Here is a 24,406-nt window from a genome sequence, read left to right as displayed (position 1 = left end):
GTTCCGCGAGGAATACGACTATTTACGACGTGCATGAACCCAAGCGAATGGAATCGTTTCAATACATTGGAGGGGCTTGGTGGTCAAGCGACATTAATTACCTGCAAAGGGAGCTTTCGCGGCGCCGAAACGGAAAGTGTTGCTGATGAGGATGGTATTTTTTGTCGAGCCCGCGAGGTCCGCCCTCCCCTGTGTTTTCATCGGGGAGGGGAGGGGGGGGGGAGGGGGGAGCAACAATCCGCTTCCATTTCTACACTTCTTAGTATATATACGTACTTGATATAATGTATGCTGCGTGTCAATGCAGTGCTTCTAATCAGCGCAACATGACGACTCTGCGTCTCTCGCGCCCCTTTTGGACCCAATAGACGTACCCGTACCCAATAGAAGGCGAAGATGATTGAAGGAGAAACGACGAGCTGGAGCAACAGAAGAAAGGGCCCCTGGCCCATCCGGAATCCGCAACGAGGCCCATCAAGTAGGTAGTTGGGGACAGAAATGGGTTGTTGGCGGCGGGTGGAAAATTAAGTGCAAACAAAGAACATTGAAGCATCCGATGCTAGGAGCCTCTGCAGTCACGTGACGCGCTTGCCAGTGTTCCCCCCCCCCCCCCAACGGGTGCCAAAAAGTGGTTGCCAAAAATTTGGCGTTGGGGAACCACCCCCCGAGCGCGGCAAGTTGACACACACTGTACCCCGTACGGCCATCCAGAATCTCGAGACCACTTCGAGCCGCCCCGAAAGCGAGTTTGAACACCAATCGGCCCGGCACCCCAACATGGCGGCTCTTTTCAAGGCGGCAAACGCGAAAATCAGGTCCAACCCTGTGCTGAACTATGTCTGCTCGACACGTACGTGAGCTCTCTTTCCTGCGGTTCGGGTTCTCCCCCCCCCCCCCTTTGGACGGCAAGCTGTTACGCAGCTGGCGCTGGGAGCGACGGACGCGTAGCGACGGATCCTCCAGCGCTCCGGAACGGAAGCGGCGCGTGCGGCTGCTCGAAAACCGACACGCATGTGCGGCGGCGTCTGGCTTGTGTCGCGGCACGCAAGAGGGCGTGTTGTCGCGGGCAGAGGGCCTCGGGCGGCGGTCTGGCGTCCGGATATCGGAGCCGTTTCATCAGCCAGCTAACAATGTCCGGTGGATAGACTTTTGGGGGCCCGTCTCCAACTTTGGTATTCCCGTTGCTGCCGTCCTTGATACGCAAAAGAGCCCTGATCTGTGAGTGGGAAGAGGCCCCTACTTCTCCGACAAAAAACAAAAAAAAGAAAGAAGAGGGAGAGGAAGTGGAAGAGAGGGAGACAAATCCTCCTGCGCCTTACTGACGTCTTGGGTTCAACATCAGCATCTCGGGCCAAATGACGGGCGCTCTGTGCATCTACTCGGCTACCTTTATGCGATACTCTCTGGCTGTTACACCCAAAAACTACCTCCTGTTTGCGTGCCACTTTGTCAACGAATGCGCTCAATTGACCCAGGGATACCGGTATCTCTCGTACCACAAATGGGGTGGCAAGGAAAAATTGCAACTCGAAAAGGGCGTCGAAGCTGCCAAGGATAAGATTGGCGAGGTTGGAGACCAGGTCAAGAATGCAGTGAGCAAATAAGAAAACACGAGAGAGGGGGGGGGATAAACCGACTGCTCGGCCAACATCAACACGGGGTCACTGATGATGGATGGCCATGGTTGGGCTTCCTCTCCGAGCAAGAGACAAAAGAAAAGGCCTTCTACATGAATGCGTCTTCTGTCAATAGAGAGCAGCCGTTGGGCGTCAAGATGACTGGCGGGGACGAACAAGCCATCAACTTGTTGGGCGCGGATTCTTCCGAGAGTTTTTTAGCTGCATGTGTATAACCATCATGTGCCTTTTTAGAGCGAGTTCGGGGCCGAGAAATGCGGGATACTCTCAATGCCAGTGAGCGTAACGGAGAATAGACTGAACATGATCAGTTTCTTTTCCGTGCTTTCTTCCGTTTCTGCCATGAGTATCGACAAAGGTTCCAATACCTTCCTGCTGTGCCTGAAATGGCGCCAGGGACAAAGGAGACTTTGATGTTTCCCCTCCCTCTCAAGATATGAGACTGCCCCGAAAATGCCATGTCTGTCTCAAAAGTACGGATATCTCACAATGCATATACAGCACGGCTCTGGGCTGTCACTTGTATTCCTCAGCATAGGTCGGGACCACATCTTACACAGGGTTTGACAAGAACAAGAACGGTTCCCCAGACTAGTCGGAGTGTGTGCGTAGCTGCTTCTGCTGTGTAACGCAGATCTTTCGGTGAGAATGCATCCATGCCAGATCCAGGTTTCCGTGGAAGAAACTTTGCATCATCGGACGTGGAGCGATGAAAGTATTGCTGGCCCGGTAAGGACGTTTTGAATCAGCGACTGCAGAGGCCTTCCTTGCCGTCCCAGTGCATAAAACTGCGCACTGGGAAAGTACAAGAACCAAAGCGCGTTGAACGACACCTTGTTGGGAGTCAAGAACGAGCCAATGTGTAGCCCTTTACAAGAAGAAGACCATTGGAAGATTCAAGACTAGTAGACGTCTGATGAGAATCCAGTTGAGAAATCGTCACACCGCACAGAGACATGTGGTTGTGCAAGGGGGCCAGATCCGTTATCCGTTTGCTACCATGCTGCGATGGGAATGGCTGGAAAAAATCTGAGAAGCGAAATCGGGCTGTCTGACTCTATATCTGCCTCTCCGGCACGCACCTTTGCAGGTCAGCCTTTTGCCATGTCTCAAGGGAACGAGTAGCTGGTTCAGTTTGCGACCATGTTTACTCGCTCGAGCAGTCACTTCAACGGACCAGGAACGGCAACGCAGCGATAAGATGGATTCTCGCTGCACGAATCGCCAGGGAAGAGCGAGAGTAGTGGGAGAGATTGTGGCCTCGAGGCGAGCATCGAGTATGATCTGGCGGAATTTACTCGCGCTGCGGTTTCTCCTTCTACCCATCCTTCGGCAAGACCAGCAATGTCCATGACGGGTGAACTGGGCCACCTGATATCACATGGACCAGGCTGGTTTTTGCATCAATTGAAACTTGGAAATGCACCCCTAGGCTCGACTCTAGGCAACTCGTTAGACGCCAAGACGGGTGTTGCAGGCACGAAAAAGGAAAGAGAACCGTTGCGGCACAAAGAAAAGAAGAGGCGGTATACGTGTTCTTGTGTGTGTTTTTCGTTGCGACGCTTAGCAGGATGGACAATGCAAAGAGGCTGGTTGTTGAGGACTGGAATCTCCAAACCTCAAACTTCATCATCAAGCCATACCATACCATGGCCGCCGTCGCACCTGCTCTTTGAGTGGAGGCAAGACAGAGACGCTGGGTCGAGCCTGCCCTGCAGACTACTAAGAGGTAAGCACGGAACAAACAGTGTAACGCCCGCGGCGACACATTCCTGTGTTGTCATTGCGTCTGCATTGGCGGCATTGGCGGTATTAGTAACATCAATCATCATTACCCGCGTTGAGTGAAACAAGGGACGACGACGACAAGTCTATCGACCCAACTGTTCTTGACCCATCCCGTCTGCTATCTGGATCTTCGGACTTGGCAGGCTCGCCCGTGTGATCAATGTGTGCGGAGTACATTGAAGAACTTGTGCCACTGGGTGGGGAGTAAATTACCTTTCGTCCGTAAAGTTAGCCGCAATCCGCAGCCGAGGTCTCTTATCCAGTCGAAATGATTGGTCCATGTCTTTTCCTTGCCTCGTTTTCCTCTCCCCCACCCCTTTTTTTTTTTTTTTTTTTTTTTTTTTTTTTTAACAAAACGCGGGGTTTTTCCTTTGTATGCCTTCCCCTGTCCGCCACCCGTAGCGACGGCACCTTTACCGGTGTGCGGGCGACCGTGTACGGGTGAATGGCAGTTTCAACATGAGAGCGCCAAGGCTGCAAAAGAGCTGCAAAGAGTGGAGGCTGACTCAACGGCCAGGTTTCGGATGAGTCTGGTTATGGTTCCGTTGCCAAGTCAGACCAGACCGGCAACTTGGTAGCAGCAGAAGTTTGCTTCCTTCCATGTCCACTTGCCGGCGACTCCTCCTTCTCCCCCGCTCCTTCCCTTCCAGGCCCCCAACGCCCAACGTCAAAGTGACCATGATTCTCTATCCTTCGTTGCGCGCGTCTGGTTGCTTCCACCAGACATGTCGACCAGTGCAAAGCAGGTAGACGGCCATTCTCCCACTATCACATTGCGGGGGGGAAAACCCCCAGTCCGCTGTCGATATGCTTCCATCGCCAGGGTCATGGAAGCTTGCAAATACTCCTGATAGACTAGACTGGCTGTGAACGGCATCGGAGCTGCGTGGGCGAGGCACGCGGTGCTTTTTCTATTTCATCCGTGGTCCATATGTCAAGCTCGGAGAAAAGCATCGTGGACGGGGACAAAAGGAGTCTAGTTCTCATGCCACGCACCAAAGCGGGATGTCGCCATCTCAAGACCTGCTTCTGGACACCTTTGACGCGCAAAACAGATTTCACGTTAAACGCCGCCCGTGAGACGCTGAGACGGATAATCCCTTGGCAAACATGGAGCAGCAAACGACTGGGGTGACGAAACGACACACAGCCGACTCGAGGTGCTGATTCTAACTCCACCGGCCCACCTGCTGTCTGTAGGGTGTGCGGCACCTAACTGTAGCTACCTACCTACCGTAGGTAAGCTGGTAGTTGACCTTACCTAACCTCGTAGGGTCAACTAGGAGGTAGGAGGTGTCTGCTGCTGACACTTCAGCATTGCCCAATATATAGAATACAGTATATACCACCACACCCCCTTAGTCAACCATGGCCAGTATCTGCCCGAGGTAGAATTTGTCTGTCTGCATCTGACGCAGCATCTGACGTAGCATCGGAGGCAAGATAGTACCGGGGATTGCAGTCACCATGGACCGGTTATTTGCAGGCTCCTTGTTGATTGTCAGTCCCCTTTGGCTGTCAAAAGGCTGGCTTGATGTCATGGTCCCGTCCTCGGAGTAAACAGCGGGTTTCATGTAAAGTTCATAAACAACATCTTACTCCCAGAAGGCATATTGAAAAATAGTATCTCTAATGTACTTGGGTAATTTTTTTTTTTTATCTGGCATTCCGGCCACGGGTTGCTTTTGCCCGCACTTGTACATCTTCTTCTTACCCTTGGCATGCCAGCAAAGATATGTACCTCAATGTACGGAGTACAAGCTGCACGTCCTGGTGCTCGCTGCTCGTGCTCCGGCCCAGCTGCTCCAGGGCGGTGAACGTGGCCAGGACGCTTTACCCCACCCCCACCATCAGCAGCAGCAGTGCGACCAGCCGATAGCAACAAGTGTTGAGGCAGGTTCGATCCCTCAGTCACTTCCCTCGTCTCCTCTTCCGGCTTCCCCAGGCCCAGGCCCAGTGGATTCTGCAAACCATTGACATATCAAACAAAAGCCTCCCTCTCCGTTCTCTCTGTTGGTGCCAGCTTAAGCCGACCAAACCGAACCGACAAACGACAAACGACAAACCACCCCCGTGACTGACCGAACCTCCCGGTTCGCTCTCCAACCCATTGGCCTTTAAAACCCCACTCCAGAGCTTCCACAGCTCTCTCTCGACTTGAGCATCCAGCATCCCCGTTTCTTTTGCCTCCACCTGTTTTCCCTCCTTCCTTGTTGCCCTCTGCGCTGCTGCAGCACCTTGCTTCGCCCGTCATGGCAGCTCCCCAGCAGCCTCTAACGTTCAACGATGTCTTCGACGACGAGGATGTTGACGAGCCCAAGGCCGCCAACACTGTTCATCATATTCGAGCCAACTCGAGTATCATGCAGATGAAGAAGATTCTTGGTGAGACTCGGCCCGTTGTTTTGATCTTGCCTGCTTTGCCCGGGTAGTTGTTCGTCGGGTCTTACGCATTTTCCCTTCCCCTCGCTGCCCAAATTGAGAGATCAAACAAAGGGGCCCCCCCCGATGGTATCCTTGGCATACTGTGCTGACTCGAGTTCTTTCTTCTTCTTCCCTGCTCTACAGTCGCCAACCGTGGTGAAATTCGTAAGTCGCAATCCAAGTCCTCTTCTGCAGCCCAGGACCCCGTGATTGCAGCATTGGGCTGACATGTGCCAGCAATCCGGGTACGACATGACCCCACCGGTTCAAAAAAAACTCGAGATATGACGCGATCCAGCCGGTTATCTGCTATGCTAACCTGCAAATCAATGCCGGAGTAACAGATTTTTAGAACTGTTAGTCGCCATCCATGTCTTTCAACCCGCTCGCAGAGCGCGGGACCACCTCCAATCCCACGGCGACTGATATCTTCCTATAGGCGCACGAGCTTTCACTGCACACCATCGCCGTCTTCAGGTATTATCCATCTTGAAGCTCACCCCTCCCCTCTCCAACCCTTGGATGAAAGCTTTCAGTAGTCGCCACTAATCTGACCGGCTTCTCCCTGACAGCTATGAGGACCGTCTTAGCATGCACAGGCAGAGTAGGAATCACCACTTGGTCACCATCATTGGCTCTTGGCTCGTCACTGACTACCAGCATCGCAGAGGCCGACGAGGCCTACGTGATTGGCAAACGCGGCCAATATACCCCGGTCGGCGCCTATTTAGCTGGAGACGAGATTATCAAGATTGCTGTTGAGCACGGAGCTCAATTGATCCATCCCGGTTAGCCGAGTTCTGCTTACGACATGTGTATCAAAGGCCTGTCTGTCGCTGACGCGAAGTAGGCTATGGTTTCCTTTCGGAAAATGCCGAGTTTGCTCGCAATGTTGAGAAAGCCGGCCTCATTGTAAGAGATACCGCCGCTCTACTGAGCAGCTTGCTTTATCCCCCTCCGCTGCTATTGTTGGAGCCTTAACCGCTGACCCGGATATTAATCCGCTCTCACGCATGTAGTTTGTTGGGCCCCAACCCGATGTTATTGATGCCCTGGGTGACAAGGTCTCAGCACGTAAGCTTGCTATCGCCGCTGATGTGCCCGTCGTCCCCGGAACCGAGGGTGCTGTTGCCAAGTACGATGAAGTCAAGGCTTTTACTGACAAGCATGGTTTCCCCATCATCATCAAGGCTGCCTACGGTGGCGGCGGCCGAGGCATGCGAGTTGTTCGTGACCCGGAATCCCTCAAGGAGTCCTTCGAGCGTGCTACTTCGGAGGCAAAGTCTGCATTCGGAAACGGCACCGTCTTTGTAGAGCGATTTCTCGACAAGCCCAAGCACATCGAGGTTCAACTCCTTGGTGATAATCATGGAAACATTGTTCACTTGTATGAACGAGACTGCTCCGTTCAGAGGAGACATCAGAAGGTCGTCGAGATTGCCCCGGCCAAGGATCTTCCTGCCGAGACCAGGGATGCCATCCTGGCCGACGCAGTCAAGCTGGCCAAGTCTGTCAATTACCGCAACGCAGGCACGGCAGAGTTTTTGGTTGACCAGCAAAACCGATACTACTTCATTGAAATCAACCCTCGAATTCAAGTCGAGCACACCATTACCGAGGAGATTACCGGCATTGATATCGTTGCCGCTCAGATTCAGATTGCGGCCGGCGCCACTCTCTCCCAGCTCGGCCTAACGCAGGATCGCATCTCCACTCGGGGCTTTGCCATTCAGTGCCGTATAACCACGGAAGACCCCGCTGAGCAGTTCCGACCCGACACTGGCAAGATCGAGGTGTACCGATCTGCTGGTGGTAACGGCGTCCGTCTTGATGGCGGTAACGGTTTTGCCGGCGCCGTCATCACGCCTCACTACGATTCCATGCTGGTCAAATGCAGCTGCCACGGCTCGACTTACGAGATTGCTCGCAGAAAGGTCCTCCGTGCCTTGATTGAGTTCCGAGTCCGAGGTGTAAAGACCAATATTCCTTTCCTTGTTTCCCTGCTTACCCACCCCACCTTCATTGACGGCAACTGCTGGACTACCTTTATTGATGATACTCCCGAGCTATTTGAACTTGTTGGGAGCCAGAACCGTGCCCAAAAGCTGCTGGCATATCTTGGCGACATGGCAGTCAATGGTAGCTCTATCAAGGGGCAAATTGGCGAACCGAAGCTCAAGACTGACATCATCATCCCGAAAATCATTGCGGCTAATGGCCAAAAGGTGGACGTGAGCGAACCCTGCCAGAACGGTTGGAGAAGCATCCTTTTGGAGAAAGGCCCCAAGGCTTTTGCCAAGGCTGTTCGGGATTACAAAGGCTGCCTCATCATGGACACGACGTGGAGAGATGCTCACCAGTCTCTGCTTGCCACCCGTGTTCGAACTGTGGATCTCCTGAACATCGCCAAGGAGACAAGCCACGCACTCTCCAACCTCTACAGTTTGGAATGCTGGGGCGGTGCTACTTTTGACGTGGCCATGCGATTCCTGTACGAGGACCCTTGGGACCGTCTTCGCAAAATGCGAAAGCTCGTTCCCAACATCCCCTTCCAGATGCTCCTCCGTGGTGCCAACGGCGTGGCCTACTCATCCCTCCCTGACAATGCCATTGATCACTTTGTCGATCAAGCCAAGAGAAACGGCGTTGACATCTTTCGTGTTTTCGACGCTTTGAATGACATTAACCAGCTCGAGGTCGGTATCAAGGCCGTTCAGAAGGTCGGCGGTGTTGCCGAGGGTACCGTGTGTATTTCTGGAGACAGTTCGTGAATCCCCCCCCCCCCCATTGTTCCTACTTCGATGTGCATCAACCCCTGACTTTCCGAACGAATTCTGACTTGAGTCGCAGTGTTGGTAAGTCGATGATTTTTAACAAGCAGTGCATTTATCGTATGAACGATTCTAACCATCTCTACCCAAGAACCCCAAGAAAAAGTACAACTTGGAGTACTACTTGGATTTGGTCGACAAGCTGGTTGCTCTTGACATTCACGTTCTCGGAATCAAGGATATGGCTGGTGTTCTCAAGCCGCATGCTGCGACTCTTCTCGTTGGTTCGATCCGCCAAAAGTATCCCGACTTGCCCATTCACGTTCACACCCACGACTCGGCTGGTACTGGTGTCGCCTCCATGGTTGCTTGTGCCAAAGCCGGTGCCGACGCTGTGGACGCTGCTACCGATAGCTTGTCTGGCATGACGTCTCAGCCCAGCATCAATGCCATCCTGGCGTCTCTGGAAGGCACTGGATTGGAACCTGGCCTGGATCCCCGCCAGGTGCGCGCTCTCGACACGTATTGGTCACAGCTCCGCCTGTTGTACTCTCCCTTCGAGGCCCACCTTGCCGGCCCCGATCCCGAGGTCTACGAGCATGAAATCCCCGGCGGTCAGCTGACCAACATGATGTTCCAAGCTTCCCAGCTCGGGCTAGGCTCGCAGTGGCTCGAGACCAAAAAGGCCTACGAACACGCCAACGACTTGCTCGGCGACATCGTCAAGGTGACGCCAACCTCGAAGGTTGTCGGCGACCTTGCCCAGTTCATGGTCTCGAACAAGCTTTCTGCCGAGGATGTGAAGGCACGGGCCGGAGAACTAGATTTCCCTGCTTCTGTGCTCGAGTTTTTGGAGGGTCTGATGGGTCAGCCATACGGAGGATTCCCGGAGCCTCTGCGCTCGGATGCTTTGCGCGGTCGACGCAAGCTTGATAAGCGGCCCGGGCTGTTTCTTGAGCCCGTGGACTTTGCCAAAGTCAAGAAGGATCTCGGCAAGAAATATGGAGCACCCGTCACCGAGTGCGATGTTGCGTCGCACGTCATGTACCCCAAGGTGTTTGAGGACTACAAAAAGTTTGTACAGCAGTACGGCGACCTCTCGGTCCTGCCAACACGGTTTTTCCTGTCACGGCCTGAGATTGGCGAGGAATTCAACGTTGAGCTCGAGAAGGGCAAGGTGCTGATCCTGAAGCTCCTTGCTGTCGGGCCCCTGAGCGAGAACACTGGCCAGCGCGAAGTGTTTTTCGAGATGAACGGCGAGGTTCGACAAGTAGCGGTGATTGATAAGAAGGCTGCTGTTGAGAACGTCAGTCGACCCAAGGCCGATCCTAGCGACTCGAGCCAGGTTGGAGCTCCCATGTCGGGTGTATTGGTCGAGCTTCGTGTGCATGAAGGCACTGAGGTCAAGAAGGGAGACCCATTGGCTGTCTTGTCGGCGATGAAGATGGTTAGCTACACTCCCGTGGTTGAAGAAGATGCAGAGACTAACATGGAAAACTAGGAAATGGTCATATCGGCGCCTCACAGCGGCAAGGTCGCCAGCCTTCAGGTCAGGGAAGGTGACTCTGTGGATGGTTCAGACCTTGTTTGCAGAATTACAAAGGCTTAGACTCGTCGGCATAGTCGTGGCAAGAGAAAGTTGTTGTTGTTTGATTGGTTCGACAGCCATGAGCCATGACGAGAGGCGGCGGGTTTTCCTTTATTATTCCTGAGGACCCGTGCTGCGGGCGAAGATGGTTGATTTTTGTCTGAGGATGGATGGATGGATGGATGGACGGAGGAAGTTGGTTTTTGTCATTCGTCCCTAAGCTACGCCTTTTCTCGTTACTTTGATGGTAACGGCTACGAATATGAATATGGATTATACGGATAGATTGCAAGTCTTGGCCATTGTCTTGATCCAACGGTGGGCATAAGCCATCTCGGACGGATGACATGGTCATGCGCTCAACTGAGGTCTATTTCACACAACCCAAGCTCTGATTGTTGAAGGCCAGAAAAAGAAAAGGAAGAAGAAGCAAGCATTGGGGTCAGAGTTGGGCCCATCGGATAAAAAGAGATTCAAGGCATCCGTGTCTGCTGCGAAGTTGCCGTCACGTGGCTGGTAGCGGCGCAGCTCTGTATTTCATTGGCATGGCACGGTTCTGACGATGCAGGGCAATAAATACCTATACTCACTCACTGATGACGACGGACTCTGGAGTATTTTGGTGGGTTTAGGAAGTAGAGTTGATCGCGGGATAAGGCGGCACTGGGGTCCGTATCCGTACTCGGTACTCCGTGCCTGTCTGTGCATGAAGCACCAGGGCATGTACAGGCAACTAGCCCGTTTTGGCTTCGTGTAGACAGGGGGGGTGTTTGCCTTAGGTACCACCCACCATTAGGTACGAGCCTAGTACCTACGTACGACCTACCTACCTCCTACGTGCTAGTAGGTGCAGGTGCTTAGGAACTAGGCCCTTAGACCCTAGACTCATATTGCCTCAATAGGATACATGTTATCGACATACAGTACTCCGCATTGACGGCTTACGCGCCCCGTTGCCCCCCCAAGCTCGATCCTTCCCCGCTTGCAAGTTCCAAATCCTCCCGAACCAGCGCAAGTAAGCAGCAAGCAGCACAAAGTCAGAAACCGCACTCTCCCGCCAAGGCCATGCATGCAAAGCAACCAGACGGCTGAAGAAGAGTTGCCCCCAAAAACAAGCCACCGCAACTCTTTTCCAGTACATAAAGTCGCGTTTTGCCTTTGGGGCCGCGTCACTGCGCTGCATGTAAGCAACAACCCCGTCGTCGCTCTTTTTCACCTCGTCGTACCGCCGGTCCTCGTACTCGACAGACAAACGAGCCCTTGATCAGCCTGCCCGCGGCAAATCTCCTCGCGGACTTGTTGCTGTTTCGTCGCGCGACAACTGCTCCTTCACCTGTGCGCACGAGGTCCAACCAACGATTTCTCGTCTGCAACTGGCGCCCGTTGCATGCGATTCTTCCGCTCGCCAGGGCAACCTTTTGCAACAGCTCGCATACGTACCTGGTTTCTCTGGACCTGCAGCCTGCGATGGAGAGCCTCCAGCTCTCGCAGGTGCTCGCCGACTTGAGCAATCTCGGGGCTGCGGTTGGTTATCTTCCAGCTCTCCACGTTTTCTGTCCCTCTTGGCGACTCGAAGCTGATGTGCCCTTGATCAAACACTGCAGGAACCCGAGGCCGCCGCCGCCATTGTCTCCGCCAACGTTCCTGTTATCAAAGTCGAACCTCGGCCCTCAGCCACTTCCACCTCCACTTCCATCCCTCAGTCTCCGACGCAACGCCCGTCCAGCATGAAGAGATCGTGGTCCTCCGAACCGACAGTCCCGCCCAAGTTTGACAAGCTCGGGAGACGGATTCTCATCAGTTCCTCGGGGTCGAGGCCCGGATCCGCAGCCAACTCCATTCCCGGAACGCCTCGCCCGAGCGACTCGAATGTATGTTGCACTTGACGATTCCATCGCCCAGCTCTTTTTTCTTTCATATTCTCTTTCATCTTCCCCCCCTCCCTATTCCACTGGCACATATCCTGTGCAACATGTCTTGCTAACATGTGTCCCAAAGGTCGATGATGACTTGGAACGGGCGTCAACGCTCATGGCCTTGTATGACATTCGGGCCAAAATTAAACAACAAGACAATAGCAGTCTGCTCAGAGCCCGAGAGAAAATCAATGCCCTGGCTGCAAAGCAACAGGCTGCGGATCGGAACATGAAAGCCTCTGATGAGCTCAGACGCCATCGATACTCCTTCCCCAAACCCGGTCTCTGAATTTGATTGAAAAAAAAACGGTAATATGATATCGCTGAAAAAAAAAGCTTTTTCTTCTCCGTCTAGATGGGATTGGAACGATTTATCTTGCAGGGCGTTACCGGAGACTTGCTGCGTTGGTAGGTTGGACTTGCCGGGATGGGCAGTATCCCGGCGCCGTTTTGCTGAAGAAACCGAGAAGAAAAAGAAGAAGAAGAGAATGATATCAACACTTCCTCAAAATGACCGACGATTCAAACTCGCTACGACGATACCACACAAAGTTTGGGGCATAAAGTGCAGCTCGCGCACCGAAATGAAAGCTTGGCGGAAACCTAGTCGCTATGACTGGCCATTGCTTCATCACGCACATGTGACATTGGGCTGGAGTTGGTTTTGTTCAAGTTCAGATTTGGTCTCTTTCCCTGCTCTGTCTTTCCTGGTCTTTTTTTCAAAAAAAAATTTTTTGTTGATCGTTCTTGTGCAATTTCAAGTCCGTCGTTGCGAAAGAGCAAGGCGAGCGAGTTGGCATTGGAAGCACGGCCAAAGAGCCTAATCAGGCGCTTCGAAATTGCCGGAATGCTCATAATGTATCACATCACTACGCACACTATCCTAGTAATGTTTGATTGATGAGGTCGGAGGCCATGTTTTGCACAGCGGCGTGATCCAGACCGTGACCTCTCCGCATGTATGTACATATGTATGCATGTCCGCTACGCATGTCACGGGAGGCCGGGGAGGGCCGAGTTGAGACGACGCACCATGTAAGCAATACGTAGCAAATCGAGCCAGGATGGGTCATTTGACCCGGGCCGACGGGAAGAGATGTCTTTCAGAGGAAATGCACTTGTTGATGCAGCGCGGGCACTTCGTATATCGACCGGCAGAGCAAAAGGCCATTTGTGGCGAAGGGTTCGCTTTCGTCTGGTCGTTGTCAATTTGTTTGTTGCTGCGGGGTCTGGTCTGGTGGGCTGATGACACTATTGCGTCACCAAAACAGACGGCGGCGGCGCGGATTGGTGGCAAAGCGGAGTGGTTTAGTGGGCCCGGGGGGCCCCGGCGGGCGGCGGGGCTGAGACGGACCAATGGCTGACGGGGCGCAAAGTTTGGCAGCACAGGAGCGCCGCCACTTGAATTTATTCGAGCATCCGAACGAAAGACAGAGCGACTTTTTTTTTTTCTTTCTTTTCTTTCTTTTCTCTGGGTATTCTCGATGAATGGAGCCAGGCGAGTTTTTTTTTTTTTTTTTTTTTTTTTTTTTTGGGTGCCCAGGTCCGCGTCTCAATTGGGGGAGCATTTGTCAAGATTACGTTTCACGCCAGTACTCTCCGCATTTCGGCTGCGTCTTGCCGCCGGCAGAAACCCCATGCGCAAGGTGTTTTCTGGGCGTGAGTTCTTTCTTTTGGTCTTTGGCATAGCCACGGATGATGATGACGATGGGTGGTGGGGCTGGGGCTGGGGCGGGGGCTGACGCCAGCGGACCATGTAGCTCGGAACGGGCAGGTACCTACCTAGTACGCATGGTGGGGTGCCTCCGCCGAACAGCAGCGAGCAACTTGGTGGCGAGTACCCAGAACTACTGCGGGTTAGTGCTGCAGGCCGGCCAGGGTACCCAGTCCGTCCCAGCAGGAGAGCTGTGTGTGGTGCCAAGACGCCGACTTCTGGTGGGCCCGTGGCTCAGCCCAACGGAGAGCCGTCTGGTATGGAGCAGCTGGGCTGTACGGAGTACGGAATAGTGCATGTGGACGTCCCACCAGGGTCTGGCAGCTCTCAACGCTCTGCGGCAGCGCCTCCCCCCAGTCAGCCAGCCCCATCAGCTCAAGAAGCACAAAAGGGGCACATGCTGCCCACGACTTGATTACTTTTCGTTTCGCCGCCCCCGTCGTCTGCTCTACTCTATCTTGGATACTTGCGCCCCCTTTCATCCGTCCGCCGAATCTCAAATCAAATCGGTCCGCTCACGCCTGTGTTTTTTTTTTAAAAGAAAAAAAAAAAATCAGCAACCGGTGCTCTTTTTCTCCGACAGTCCCCCCGGCGGATTCTCATCCTTTATTGGTGGTGCGCGCGAGGTTCGCTCGACGTTATCGAGGTGCCGCATCAGCCGTTCCGAAAGCTGCTGCTTCCGGCCTGCAGCGTCTGCTGGGAAACAGGAAAAAAACAAGGGATCGCCGCGCGATATCCCCCCCGCTCCTTTTTTTTTTCCCGAGTCTTGGGAGGGGCCCTTCTTGCTCGGTCGGGCCTTTTTTTTTGTTGTTTGCGCAATGGCGCCGTCTGCGTTTGCCGTCGCTGCCGACGGCCTGGCCAGCCACGCCAAAAGGGCCTACTGCTACTCGTACGGGTACACCTACACCTGCAACAACAGATGGTACGACTGGGGCCGGTGGGTGGTTCTGGCGGGCGTCGTCGTCGTCGTCACCTTGATTCTCTTTTCTTGCGCGTAAGTCGTCATGTCATGGCCGTGTTGTGTGGTTTTTTGCTTTGGCTCTCGAGCAGCTGTCCCCCCAGGAGACGGCAGCATCGTCTTGGGCCTTGATTCGGGCTCGGCCTCCTCTTGGGGAATCTGGGGATCGGTCGCTAATCTCGGCTGCGGCAAATGCCATGTAGTTTCACCGCCCGCCGTCGCCGCCGCCGCGGCGCCCAGCCCATGTACGGGACGGGCTGGATGGCGCCCTCGGGCAAGGTCGGCGAGCAGCAGCAGCACCAGATGAACAACTACCAGCAAGGCTACGACCAAGGCTACATGTACCAGCCCGGGTATCAGCAAGGCTACGGCCAGCAGGGCCAATACAACGCCCCTCTCGCCTACGGCCAGCAGCCTCAGAACACCGGGACAACCTTTAACCCCAACGACGGCTACTACGGCCACCAGCAGCACCAGCAGCACCAGCAGCAGCACCAGCAGCAGTACGATGTTCAGCAGCCGCAAAGCACGTACCAGCGCGACAACACCAGCTACGCCCCTCCAGCTGGTCCCCCCCCTGGCAAGTAGAACAAGATGGGAGTGGCAAGAGTGGCGGGGTGCCGGAAGATTCAAAGGCAAATCCAACGCCGGGGAACGAGATGCTGCCAGCCCTTTACGACTTGTACACACTTTTCTTTTCTTCTTCTTTTCTTTTCTTTTTCCCGGCCTCGAGGACGTGATGGGGATGGGGAGCTTTTCGTCCTTGTGTGTGTGTTTGTCCCTGCTTCGCTGCTTTGCCTATCTTGCGCGCCGTCGTTTTTATATATGGATGATCGTCATACGGGTCACCGTGATGCCAGCCCTTTGTATTGCGTTGCGGCGTTTGGAGGATTCGTCATTTAGCAGTCGGCCTGGCTTGAGGTACATATCTATGCGGTCTGGACGCTTTTTCACACGTAGGTAAAACGAAGTAGCTTGCGAAGGGGGGTCGTCGAGCACTAGATTTCTGAAGTTGTCTTGTCTTTTTTTTCCCTCGCAGATGAGCACGGTGTACGAGCGTGGGCTGATTGTGCTATTCCCGATGACGCATCATGTTCCCGCTGATCCGTCGTCGCTTGTGTCGTCCGGGGGGATGGATGGCTTGTATTGGTAACTTGAAGACATGTGCATAGGCAGCCAAGCCCTACAAGATGGAGACGGGTCAAACACAGCAGCAGATGCCCGCAAGCGTATGGACCAGGATGGACCAGGACTCGCCAGAACCCCGTCCACGTCCAGCGTGTCCAACATCGGCCCGGCGAGGAGGGCACGAAAATAGCACAGCCGGGTGCATGACAAAGGCGGTGCTTGCACGGACGAGTGCCGCTTTCGCCCCAGAGCCGGACCGGAAACAGGCAGAGACCAGAGACCAGAGACCAGAGACCAGAGACCAGAGACCAGAGACCAGAGACCAGCAAACCTCAAGCGTCTCCTGGGGACGGGGCTCGGCCCCAGCACGCAGCACGCGGCATGCCGGTGCCACGGCGGTTTCGCGGGTCGTTTGTCGGGGGATTTCCCGCTCGTGGCGATGGATGGACTAGATATGTGCTACTCTTGAAATGCAGGGTACTAGGAGAGTTTGGGCTTAAAGCTGGCTGGCTCGCACCGCTCGCACCCTGGCAAATGCCGGGTCCCTCGTCTAAAAGCGGGGTTTGGGACATGACTTGGCCCCACCAGGCAGAAGCGGCCCACCAAGGCGGCCCCTGACCTACCTTGGTTAGTGGCCCTGCCTGCCCCTGCTGCCCCTGTGTGCATATCCTGTCATGACCTTGCACATGCGCCTGCGTGCATGCATGGAGGGAGACTCGACACGGGGAAAAACGAAAAATCGACGAGCGGCAACCCATCTCTCCTGTTCCTGTTCCTGTTCCGTCCTGTCCTGTCCTGTCCTGTCCTGTCCTGGTTCTGCTTCTGTTCCCTTGTCTGCTGCAGATTCGATGAACCAGGTTGCCGACTGGACCCTCCTTCCTGGTTCTCGCGCTGCAGCAACTTGCTCCGCCTCTCACCTCCTCACTCGTTAAAGCTTCATCCGTCTCTACGCGCTTTGATCAGCGTCAAACTTTGTAGTCGCCTCTGCCATTCCTTTGTTGCTTAAGCTCGTTCCCTTTCCTTCCAAGGACTGCCCCGTCCCGGTTGACGAGGGCGCCCTTTCCCTTTCCCTTTTTTTTTTTTTTTTTTTTTTTTTTTTTTTTTTTTTTTTTTTTTAAATTCCCCCAACTTCTTCCCTGCAACTTGCAACCATTCGGCAAAGCACCAACGAGGGCGGAGGATGTGGTGAGACGTCTCGACCTCCTCGCTCACCAGCTCGGCTTGCCGCACGTTGAAACCCACACCGACGAAAGAGAAGCATCAATCTAGGCACCGCCTCAAGCTTCGGCAAGCTTCAGTCGATACCCTCCACCAGTCCCAATCTCCTCCGTTGTCACATGGCACCTGCCATCCGATTCAAAATCCCAACATGCCCTCGGTAGACGTTTCTTTGGCGAGGTCGCTGCGGCCTACATCCTGGGAATTGGCCAGAAGCGCCCTGGCCCAAGGATTCACCCAAGCCTTGACAGGAAGAAGCATCATAGCGGATACAGAAAACAAAATAGCTGATGTCAAGACTGCGTTTTCCAGCTGGGACAAATGCATGAAGGCCTCATTTTGCAAGTACGGATACCCGGCGAGCACAAGTCATCCTTTCTCTTTCTCTTCCCCTTTCTTTCAGGTCCTTGTTGCTCATCGTCCCTTAGGTGGCCCGTCATCGCCATCATCGTCATTGGCGGACTCGTACTTTTCAGCATCCTCTGGTGCATCGCTCGATGCGCTTGCTGCGGCTTGTCCTGTTGCTGTAGCTGCTTCCAATGCCTCAAATGCTGCGGCAACTGCTGCGGCTGCTTCGAGCCTCGTGGAGCCCGCAAGGGCCAATACCTCGAGGAGCCGTACATTCCGCCCAATCAAGGATACCAAACAGGAGCCCCGATGCAGGCGCGCTTTGCTCCTCCCGTGACGCAAGCACAGTTGCCTCCTCCAGCGCCCACCACCAACTTTGAACCCCCGCAGTACGCCGAGTTTGACGCGTCGAAAAAGGGAGCCGAGGACTCTTTGCCTCATATGCCAAGCTGGGAACAAGCCGAGTCCAAAAGGGTCGCTGTGGAAGAAGCGGTCGAAATGTCCAACTTGGAAAAGTCGGCCACGTTTCGCGGCGACCGGCAACGCACGCAGCATCATCCGTCTCCCGAGCCGGTGAGCCCTTTGAGCCAGAAGAGCATGACGTACGGAAATCAGCCTTATGGTGGTGGCCTCGCAGCCGGATCTAGCGGCTACTTTTCCAACCACAGTCAGCAAGGCCTGGTGCCTGATGCTCAGGCTCCAGGATACGGAGTTTCCAGTCACAGCCAGCAAGGTTTGGTGCCTGGTGCTCAAGTTCCAGGATATGCAGTTGCCAGTCACGGCCAGCAAGGCCTGGTGCCTGGTGCCCATGTTGCGGGATATGGCCAGTCAGGACGGGGAAATTCACCCGCGAATGAATACGACCGCGTCTACAACAATAGGCTCAACAACACGAGCCATGAATCAGTTGGCTTTGGTCTGGATGAGCCGTACGACGATCACGTATCCATTTCCAGCGCCAACACGCAAAATTTTGCAGGCCACACAACCCAGGCATATGGCGCTCCCTTGCACCAACCTCATGAGACCGTCTCCAGCCAACCCTACGGTGCCACCGGGGGCGCGGTATTGAGACAGCAAACAATCAGTCCCCTTGATCCGATGTACGGGCTTCCTCCAGCCTCATCTGCAGCCATGGGACCCGGTGGCCGCCAATCTCCAGCACCGACGCAAGCTCAAGGCAAGCAGACGTGCGGACAGGATCAAATTCATGAGCGCTTCATCGAGATGCCTGCCATGCCGCAAGGCCAAAGCAACGGCGATGGCTGTTTGCAGACGCAGCGGGCTCAGATTTCACCCGTTAGCCCTGCCGCGCCCGTGGAGTTGGTAGGCAGCGCCTTTCCCCAGGCCTATGGCCTCGGAAGATCTCCTGCTGGGCAGGTTGGCTCCCCAGTGCATGGCGAGCTGGCAGGCAGCACAGCCCCCCAGGCCTACGGCCTCCGAAGTCCTCCTGCGGGAGACAACGCTTCCCCAGCGCATAGCGAGTTGGCAGGCAGCACGCCCTCCGAGGCCTTTGTGAGGAATGGAATCCCAGTGCATGGCGAGCTGGCAGGCAGCACACCGACCCAGGCCTACGGCCTAAGCAGAACTCCTACCGGGGAGGTTGCTCCCCCGGCGCTTGGCAGGCCGCCGCACGGCATGAATTCCCGCACGAGAAACCCAACGGGGCCAGGACCTTCACCCGGACCTCGAGGTGGCGGTCCTCACGGTCGTGATCGTCCCCCAAGAGGTTCTCCGGCGGCCCGAAACGACGAGGGTTATGGCCGGCCCTCTCAGCCACCAAGGAATCTCGTGGTGAGTACCAGGAGCTACTCCCCAGCTCCTCCGCGCCAACTTGCGCCTGGCTCGGAGCCTCGCTTCTCTCCTGGACCTGAGCGTCAACTCTCTGCAGCTTCTGATGGCCATCGCGCACCGCAACCACATCCTGCCTCGAAAGCTGCATCCCGGACAGGCAAGCCCTTTTGCCAATCGCCACCGCAATCTCCCATCACGAACAATGCAGGATTCGACTTCATCTCGGGATATGCCAGACCTCAGGACAGTCAGCCACCTCCGCGCCAATCGCCAACCAGTGCGGCGTATCCTGGGCAAAGGGTGTACCAGCCGGGCCATCTCTAAGCACCCATGCCGCACGCACGAATCAGCGGCTGCAAAGATCAAATGTTGATGATGCTTTGCACTTGGTTTTTTTTTTTCTGTTTTCCTCCTGGCGCTCCGTATAAAAAAATACAGGTCTCATCTACTAGCTGTTTACTGAGAGGAAATTGTCTGTCTAATTTTGCTGCCCCTTCGCAATTGACATTGTTGGCGAAACTCGCCTCGGTTTCTTTCTTTCTTTCTTTCTTTCTTTCTTTCTTTCTTTCTTTCTTTCTTTCTTTCTTTCTTTCTTTCTTTCTTTCTTTCTTTCTTTCTTTCTTTCGTTCTTTTTTCTTCGCTTTCTCCCCGGAGTTGATGAAAAGGTTTCATATGCACATCATTCGCCTCCTGCATCATGTCGATTCGACACTTGTATCTGGATTCGCAAAAGCAGGGTTGCTGCGGAGCATAGATGATGCAACTTGTACTATCTATGCTTGGTTCCAGCAAGGACCGGCCAGCGGTTATTTGGGATACAAAATGCGGTGGCCTTGAAGGGGTTGGGAACAGTTGATGCATGTCGCCGTCACCATGTCAAACGGCAAAGTTGGGGGGCCGCACGATTTATATATATACAGCCAAGTTGGTCTTCCACAGCGGCGGAATCACATCAAGCTCGATCTAGGATGAATGGCCATGTATGTAGTGACTAGTGAAACCGCTTGCTGCTGGCCCGAATGCATCTTCCCGCCCAAGCACCCCAAGCACAAAGGAGGAAGGCTGCTCGCTGCTTACATGTACGATGCGCAATTGATGAAGAACTCCCAACGCCAAACCAAACTACCAAAGTCTAAAAGTGGATTTTTTCTTCTTTTTTTTTTTACCATGCATACACATGCACACCCATGCATACAGAGATGGTAACGAGTGCCCCCAGCGACATGGCACTATAAGTCAAAAGGAGGGGAAAAAAAAAAGTACATTGGAGAACAAAGTGGATCCCTGCGAACGTGGGGAAGGGGCCGTCGGATGGCCGAGTTATGATGATGGTGACGATGATGATGATGATGATGAAGGGATAGCATTGGAATGCCGCGGCCGCGCCCCCTACTCCTTGGGGTAGAGCTCGCGCCCAATCGGGAGGCCATCAACCCTGCTCCTGCTGGAACCGCTTCCGCTTCCAACGACGGGGTGCGCGTGCGCGTCCCCGTGGTAGGCAGGGTCGTACTCGTCGTCGACGCTGCTCCGGGAACGCTTTGATCGCAAAGGCCGGGCGTGGCTGTCAAAGTCAAAGTCGGCGTCGCTGTCGCTGTCGCTGTCGCTGTCGTCGGCGTGGCCGTCCACGCTGCGGGCTCTGCTGGCCCTCGGCGCGCGCGAGCGGTACGGCCCCCGCAGCGGCGCTTGGTCCGCGTCGTCCGAGGCGAGGCGCTCGTGGCCGCCCCCGGCCTGCTTCTGCTTGATGAAGGAGTCGATAATGTAGTACTGCAGGGCGTTCATGATGAGGGGGAAGATCATCATGACAAAGGCAATCTGCAGCTCCTCGTTGCCCTCGGTCCAGCTGAGGGCCCAGTCGCCGATCTGGGAGATCCAGGGCATGAGCAGGAAGACGATGAGGACGCACAGCTTCATGCCGAACAGGCCGCAGAAGTAGAGGAGGGATTGCTTGAGCCACCACCAGGCGTTGGGGGGGTCGCCGTAGTGGCCGGACTGGATGGACTCGACGGGTTTCCCGAGCGGGGTGAGGGCGACGAGGCCGGTGATGATTTTGAGCAGGATAATCAGGATGGGGATGCCTAGCGTCGTCTATGTGTGGGAGGGGTGGTTAGCAGCGCGACTTTGGTTCCGGGAGGGGGAGGAGGCGGAACACGAGAGAAGGCACTCACGTCGATGCCCAGGTTCAGCAGGTATAACGAGCACGGGTTGGGCACGTATGGATCTTCAGCGCGGGCCTGGGCAGCGCCCGGCTCGAGCTTTATCGAGAACCGGCCGCTGGTGAGCATGGGCATGAACCGGCCGCTGGTGAGCATGGACATGAAGATGTTGGCGATGTGCACCAGGACGGAGCCAAAGACCTGCTTGGACACGTCGAAGAACCAGATCTTGAGGGGTCTCTGGGGCCGCTCCCGGCAACGCTTGAAGACGAGCGACAGCAGGGCCAGCGCCCCCAGGGCGGCCTGGACGAGCAAGGCAAAGGACCCCAGCAGCTGGCACTCGCCTTCGGACCCGTGGCGCCGCGGAGGATCCGGATCCGGCACCGAGGACGGCGCCGTCGTCGGAGCGCCCGTCGCCGCGGCCGCGACCGCGACCACGGCCGCCGAGACGGCAGACGACAAGACGGTCGCCACTGCCGACGGCGCGTCCACGCCTACCACGGCGGCAAAGTCGGCATGTTGAGCGTCGCGGCGGTCCAACAAGGGCTGCATCGGAGGCCCCTTTGACGTCGACGTTCTGCCGCAAGCGAAAAAGCGCGAAGAAAAGAAAGAAAGAAAAAAAAAAAAAAAAAGGGGGGGGGGGGGGGGGTTTAGACTGGGGGCGGTGGTTTTTTTCTTCTTTTTATTTTCTCTTTTTTTTTCCCCAGGTCGTCGAGTTGGACGAAAAAGAGGCAGGTGAGGTGGTCGCTGTGCGCTGCAGGCTCGGGCGAAGTCGTCTCGGTCTCGGTCTCGGTCTCGGTCGGCGGGGGAATCGGTAAATCAAAAGTGGTGCTCAGAGATGGCCAGCGGGTGGCGACGACGTCTCGAGAAGCAGAGGCACACGGGCGGCGGACTCATGAGGAGGCGACTTTGACGCTGGGCTCATTTGTCCGAGGGGGTCGAGGGGACGCTTTGCCGACGGAGCGGCCGGATAGACAGGGGGAAGGGGGGCGATGGACGATGGACGATGGACGCGTTCAAGGGGGGAAACGGCGCTTGTGAAAGACGAGGTAAAAGAGGGGGGGGGTTCAGTTTCCAAGGCCCGACGTGAGCAGAGGCGTGGCTAAGTGAGACAAGGGGGGAGGACGTTGAGCAACGGCGACGGCGTCGGCGACGGGGCGAGCGCTGCAGCGTGAGGACGAGATGTCTGCGTCGTCGTGCTTCTCTGGCATGACGGGGCCGCTTCTGGCGTGGAGAAGGCGGCGGGCCAGGTCGACGTGGGCAAGGGGAAAAGCGCGAGTGAGGCGAATATGTTGGGCGGCACATGGCGACCGACGTTGGAACTTGACTTTGGCGAGTTTGGTTTAGGTCTGGTACGTACCTGGTCACGAGCAGCGAAAGCCAGCCCAGCCGGGGGGAGCCGCGTCGCGCCCCACCGTCTTCCGACTACCGGCGAAGCCGCCTACACACAATCGTCATGGCGTTGGCTGAGTTTGCATTCTCGTTTCCAGTTTATTCTTGGTGTCGCACGCTTGCTCCGAGTAAAGGCCGGCTATTTTGATAGACGCTTTGACTTGTGCAGGGGGGGGGGGGGAATCTCCCACTTGGATCAACCGTGCCTCGAGCCGAAATAGAAGCAAGCAACCGTGCTCCGCACAGGTCAAGGTACCTATGCACGTGCCGGGCACTGGCCCTTTTAGCACCGCCACTGTACTTGCCATGTACTGAGGCACTTGAACACACCAGCCACGCCGCACGCAACCAACCCCCGGCTGTGGCTTGAACCCCCCCAAGAATTTGAAACCTGGAAAATCGTCGGCAACGTTTCGAACAAACAAACAAACAAAACATACTCAACCTCGCCGCTTCTCGCATCCCCTCCCTCCCCCCTTTCCTGGCCAGAACGCGAAGAAAAATGTTTCGACCATCGCCGTGGCTCCCGCGCGCCGCCGCCAGGAGCCTGCGCCTCGGGCTGCGCAGCAGCGCCGTCCACGCCCGGAGGAGCCTGCACCGCGTTCCCACCCTGCCCCATGACTACTCGCAGGGCGGCGTGCCCAACCTGATGAGCCCGGGCGGCTTCGCCCTCGCCTGGTCGGATTACATGTCCCTGATGGTGGAAAAGCTCAATGCGCTGACCGACGGTACGTGCCGTTTTGGGGGGAGGGGGGGGGCGATTGTTTTCACTCATGCTGCTCTGAGGGGATGGAATGGGAAAAAAAAAAAAAAAAAGGAGAGAAAAAACACACGAGAAAAGAAACGGAAGAGAAATGATAACACTGCGTCTGCTTTTGTTTGAAATCCAGGCACCGAACTCGAGGACAAGGACGCCAAAACCATCTGCCTGCTCACGGCCCGCGAGCCCAACCTGGCGCCCGTCTTCAACTACGCCTCCATGGCCCACAACAACCACTTCTTCTTCAAGGGCATCTCGCCCACCGGCACCCCCATGCCTTCCGCCCTCCAGGCCGAGCTCGCCGCCTGCTTCTCCTCCATCGACACCCTCCGCCGCGAGATGATCGTCACCGCCTCCTCCATGTTCGGCCCCGGCTTCGTCTGGCTCGTCAAGGCCGGCCAGGGCGACTTCCGCATCCTCCCCACCTACCTGGCCGGCTCGCCCTACCCCGGCGCCCACTGGCGCGCCCAGTCCACCGACATGAACGCCCTGGGCCACGACGGCTCCGCCAAGGGCTACTTCAAGAACCTGGTCCACGGCGGCAGGAAGCGCGGCCCCGACCTGCCCCCGGGCGGCATCGAGCTGGAGCCCTTGCTCTGCCTCAACACCTGGGAGCACGCGTGGCTGCTGGACTGGGGGGTCGGCGCCGGCGGCCGCGGCGGCAAGACTGCCTTTGCCGAGGCCTGGTGGGAGCTCATTGACTGGGAGGCCGTGGCTGACAAGGCGGGCTCCATCCGTCCCGAGTTCAAGTCGGCCAACTGAGCTCTGCCTTTGCCGTTTGCCCGTGAACTCTTTTTTTTTTTTTTTTTTTTTTTTT

The 24,406-nt window shown here is 55.7% G+C and overlaps 7 protein-coding genes across 7 annotated transcripts; 6 read left to right on the top strand and 1 right to left on the bottom strand.

Annotated features, from left to right (window-relative positions):
* Positions 1-777: 777 nt before the first annotated feature.
* Positions 778-1,604, top strand: UV8b_02009 (uncharacterized protein; the record flags this gene model as incomplete). The annotated part of the gene is made up of 3 exons (XM_043139507.1): positions 778-850; positions 1,146-1,218; positions 1,343-1,604. 3 exons carry the CDS (start codon positions 778-780, stop codon positions 1,602-1,604), a joined length of 408 nt encoding a protein of 135 aa, XP_042995441.1.
* A 4,073-nt stretch (positions 1,605-5,677) lies between these two features.
* On the top strand, positions 5,678-10,229 carry UV8b_02008 (uncharacterized protein; the record flags this gene model as incomplete). The annotated part of the gene is made up of 12 exons (XM_043139506.1): positions 5,678-5,810; positions 5,994-6,014; positions 6,087-6,094; positions 6,194-6,205; positions 6,289-6,326; positions 6,422-6,453; positions 6,518-6,637; positions 6,700-6,761; positions 6,869-8,612; positions 8,700-8,704; positions 8,772-10,067; positions 10,122-10,229. The coding sequence occupies 12 exons, from the start codon at positions 5,678-5,680 to the stop codon at positions 10,227-10,229; spliced, it is 3,579 nt and encodes a 1,192-aa protein (XP_042995440.1).
* A 1,446-nt stretch (positions 10,230-11,675) lies between these two features.
* UV8b_02007 (uncharacterized protein) lies at positions 11,676-12,413 on the top strand (the record flags this gene model as incomplete). The annotated part of the gene is made up of 3 exons (XM_043139505.1): positions 11,676-11,732; positions 11,813-12,079; positions 12,207-12,413. 3 exons carry the CDS (start codon positions 11,676-11,678, stop codon positions 12,411-12,413), a joined length of 531 nt encoding a protein of 176 aa, XP_042995439.1.
* A 2,243-nt stretch (positions 12,414-14,656) lies between these two features.
* UV8b_02006 (uncharacterized protein) lies at positions 14,657-15,384 on the top strand (the record flags this gene model as incomplete). Its single annotated transcript, XM_043139504.1, has 2 exons — positions 14,657-14,832; positions 15,000-15,384. 2 exons carry the CDS (start codon positions 14,657-14,659, stop codon positions 15,382-15,384), a joined length of 561 nt encoding a protein of 186 aa, XP_042995438.1.
* Positions 15,385-17,293: 1,909 nt separating this feature from the next.
* On the top strand, positions 17,294-19,608 carry UV8b_02005 (uncharacterized protein; the record flags this gene model as incomplete). The annotated part of the gene is made up of 2 exons (XM_043139503.1): positions 17,294-17,487; positions 17,571-19,608. The coding sequence occupies 2 exons, from the start codon at positions 17,294-17,296 to the stop codon at positions 19,606-19,608; spliced, it is 2,232 nt and encodes a 743-aa protein (XP_042995437.1).
* Positions 19,609-20,673: 1,065 nt separating this feature from the next.
* Positions 20,674-21,989, bottom strand: UV8b_02004 (uncharacterized protein; the record flags this gene model as incomplete). The annotated part of the gene is made up of 2 exons (XM_043139502.1): positions 20,674-21,369; positions 21,450-21,989. 2 exons carry the CDS (start codon positions 21,987-21,989, stop codon positions 20,674-20,676), a joined length of 1,236 nt encoding a protein of 411 aa, XP_042995436.1.
* Positions 21,990-23,331: 1,342 nt separating this feature from the next.
* On the top strand, positions 23,332-24,351 carry UV8b_02003 (uncharacterized protein; the record flags this gene model as incomplete). Its single annotated transcript, XM_043139501.1, has 2 exons — positions 23,332-23,557; positions 23,720-24,351. The coding sequence occupies 2 exons, from the start codon at positions 23,332-23,334 to the stop codon at positions 24,349-24,351; spliced, it is 858 nt and encodes a 285-aa protein (XP_042995435.1).
* Positions 24,352-24,406: the final 55 nt, after the last annotated feature.

This window comes from Ustilaginoidea virens, chromosome 2, assembly GCF_000687475.1.
Source record: "Ustilaginoidea virens chromosome 2, complete sequence".
NCBI lineage: Eukaryota > Fungi > Ascomycota > Sordariomycetes > Hypocreales > Clavicipitaceae > Ustilaginoidea > Ustilaginoidea virens.
The sequence above is the reverse complement of the archived record's forward strand: the minus strand, read 5'-3'. Positions and strand labels throughout refer to the sequence as shown.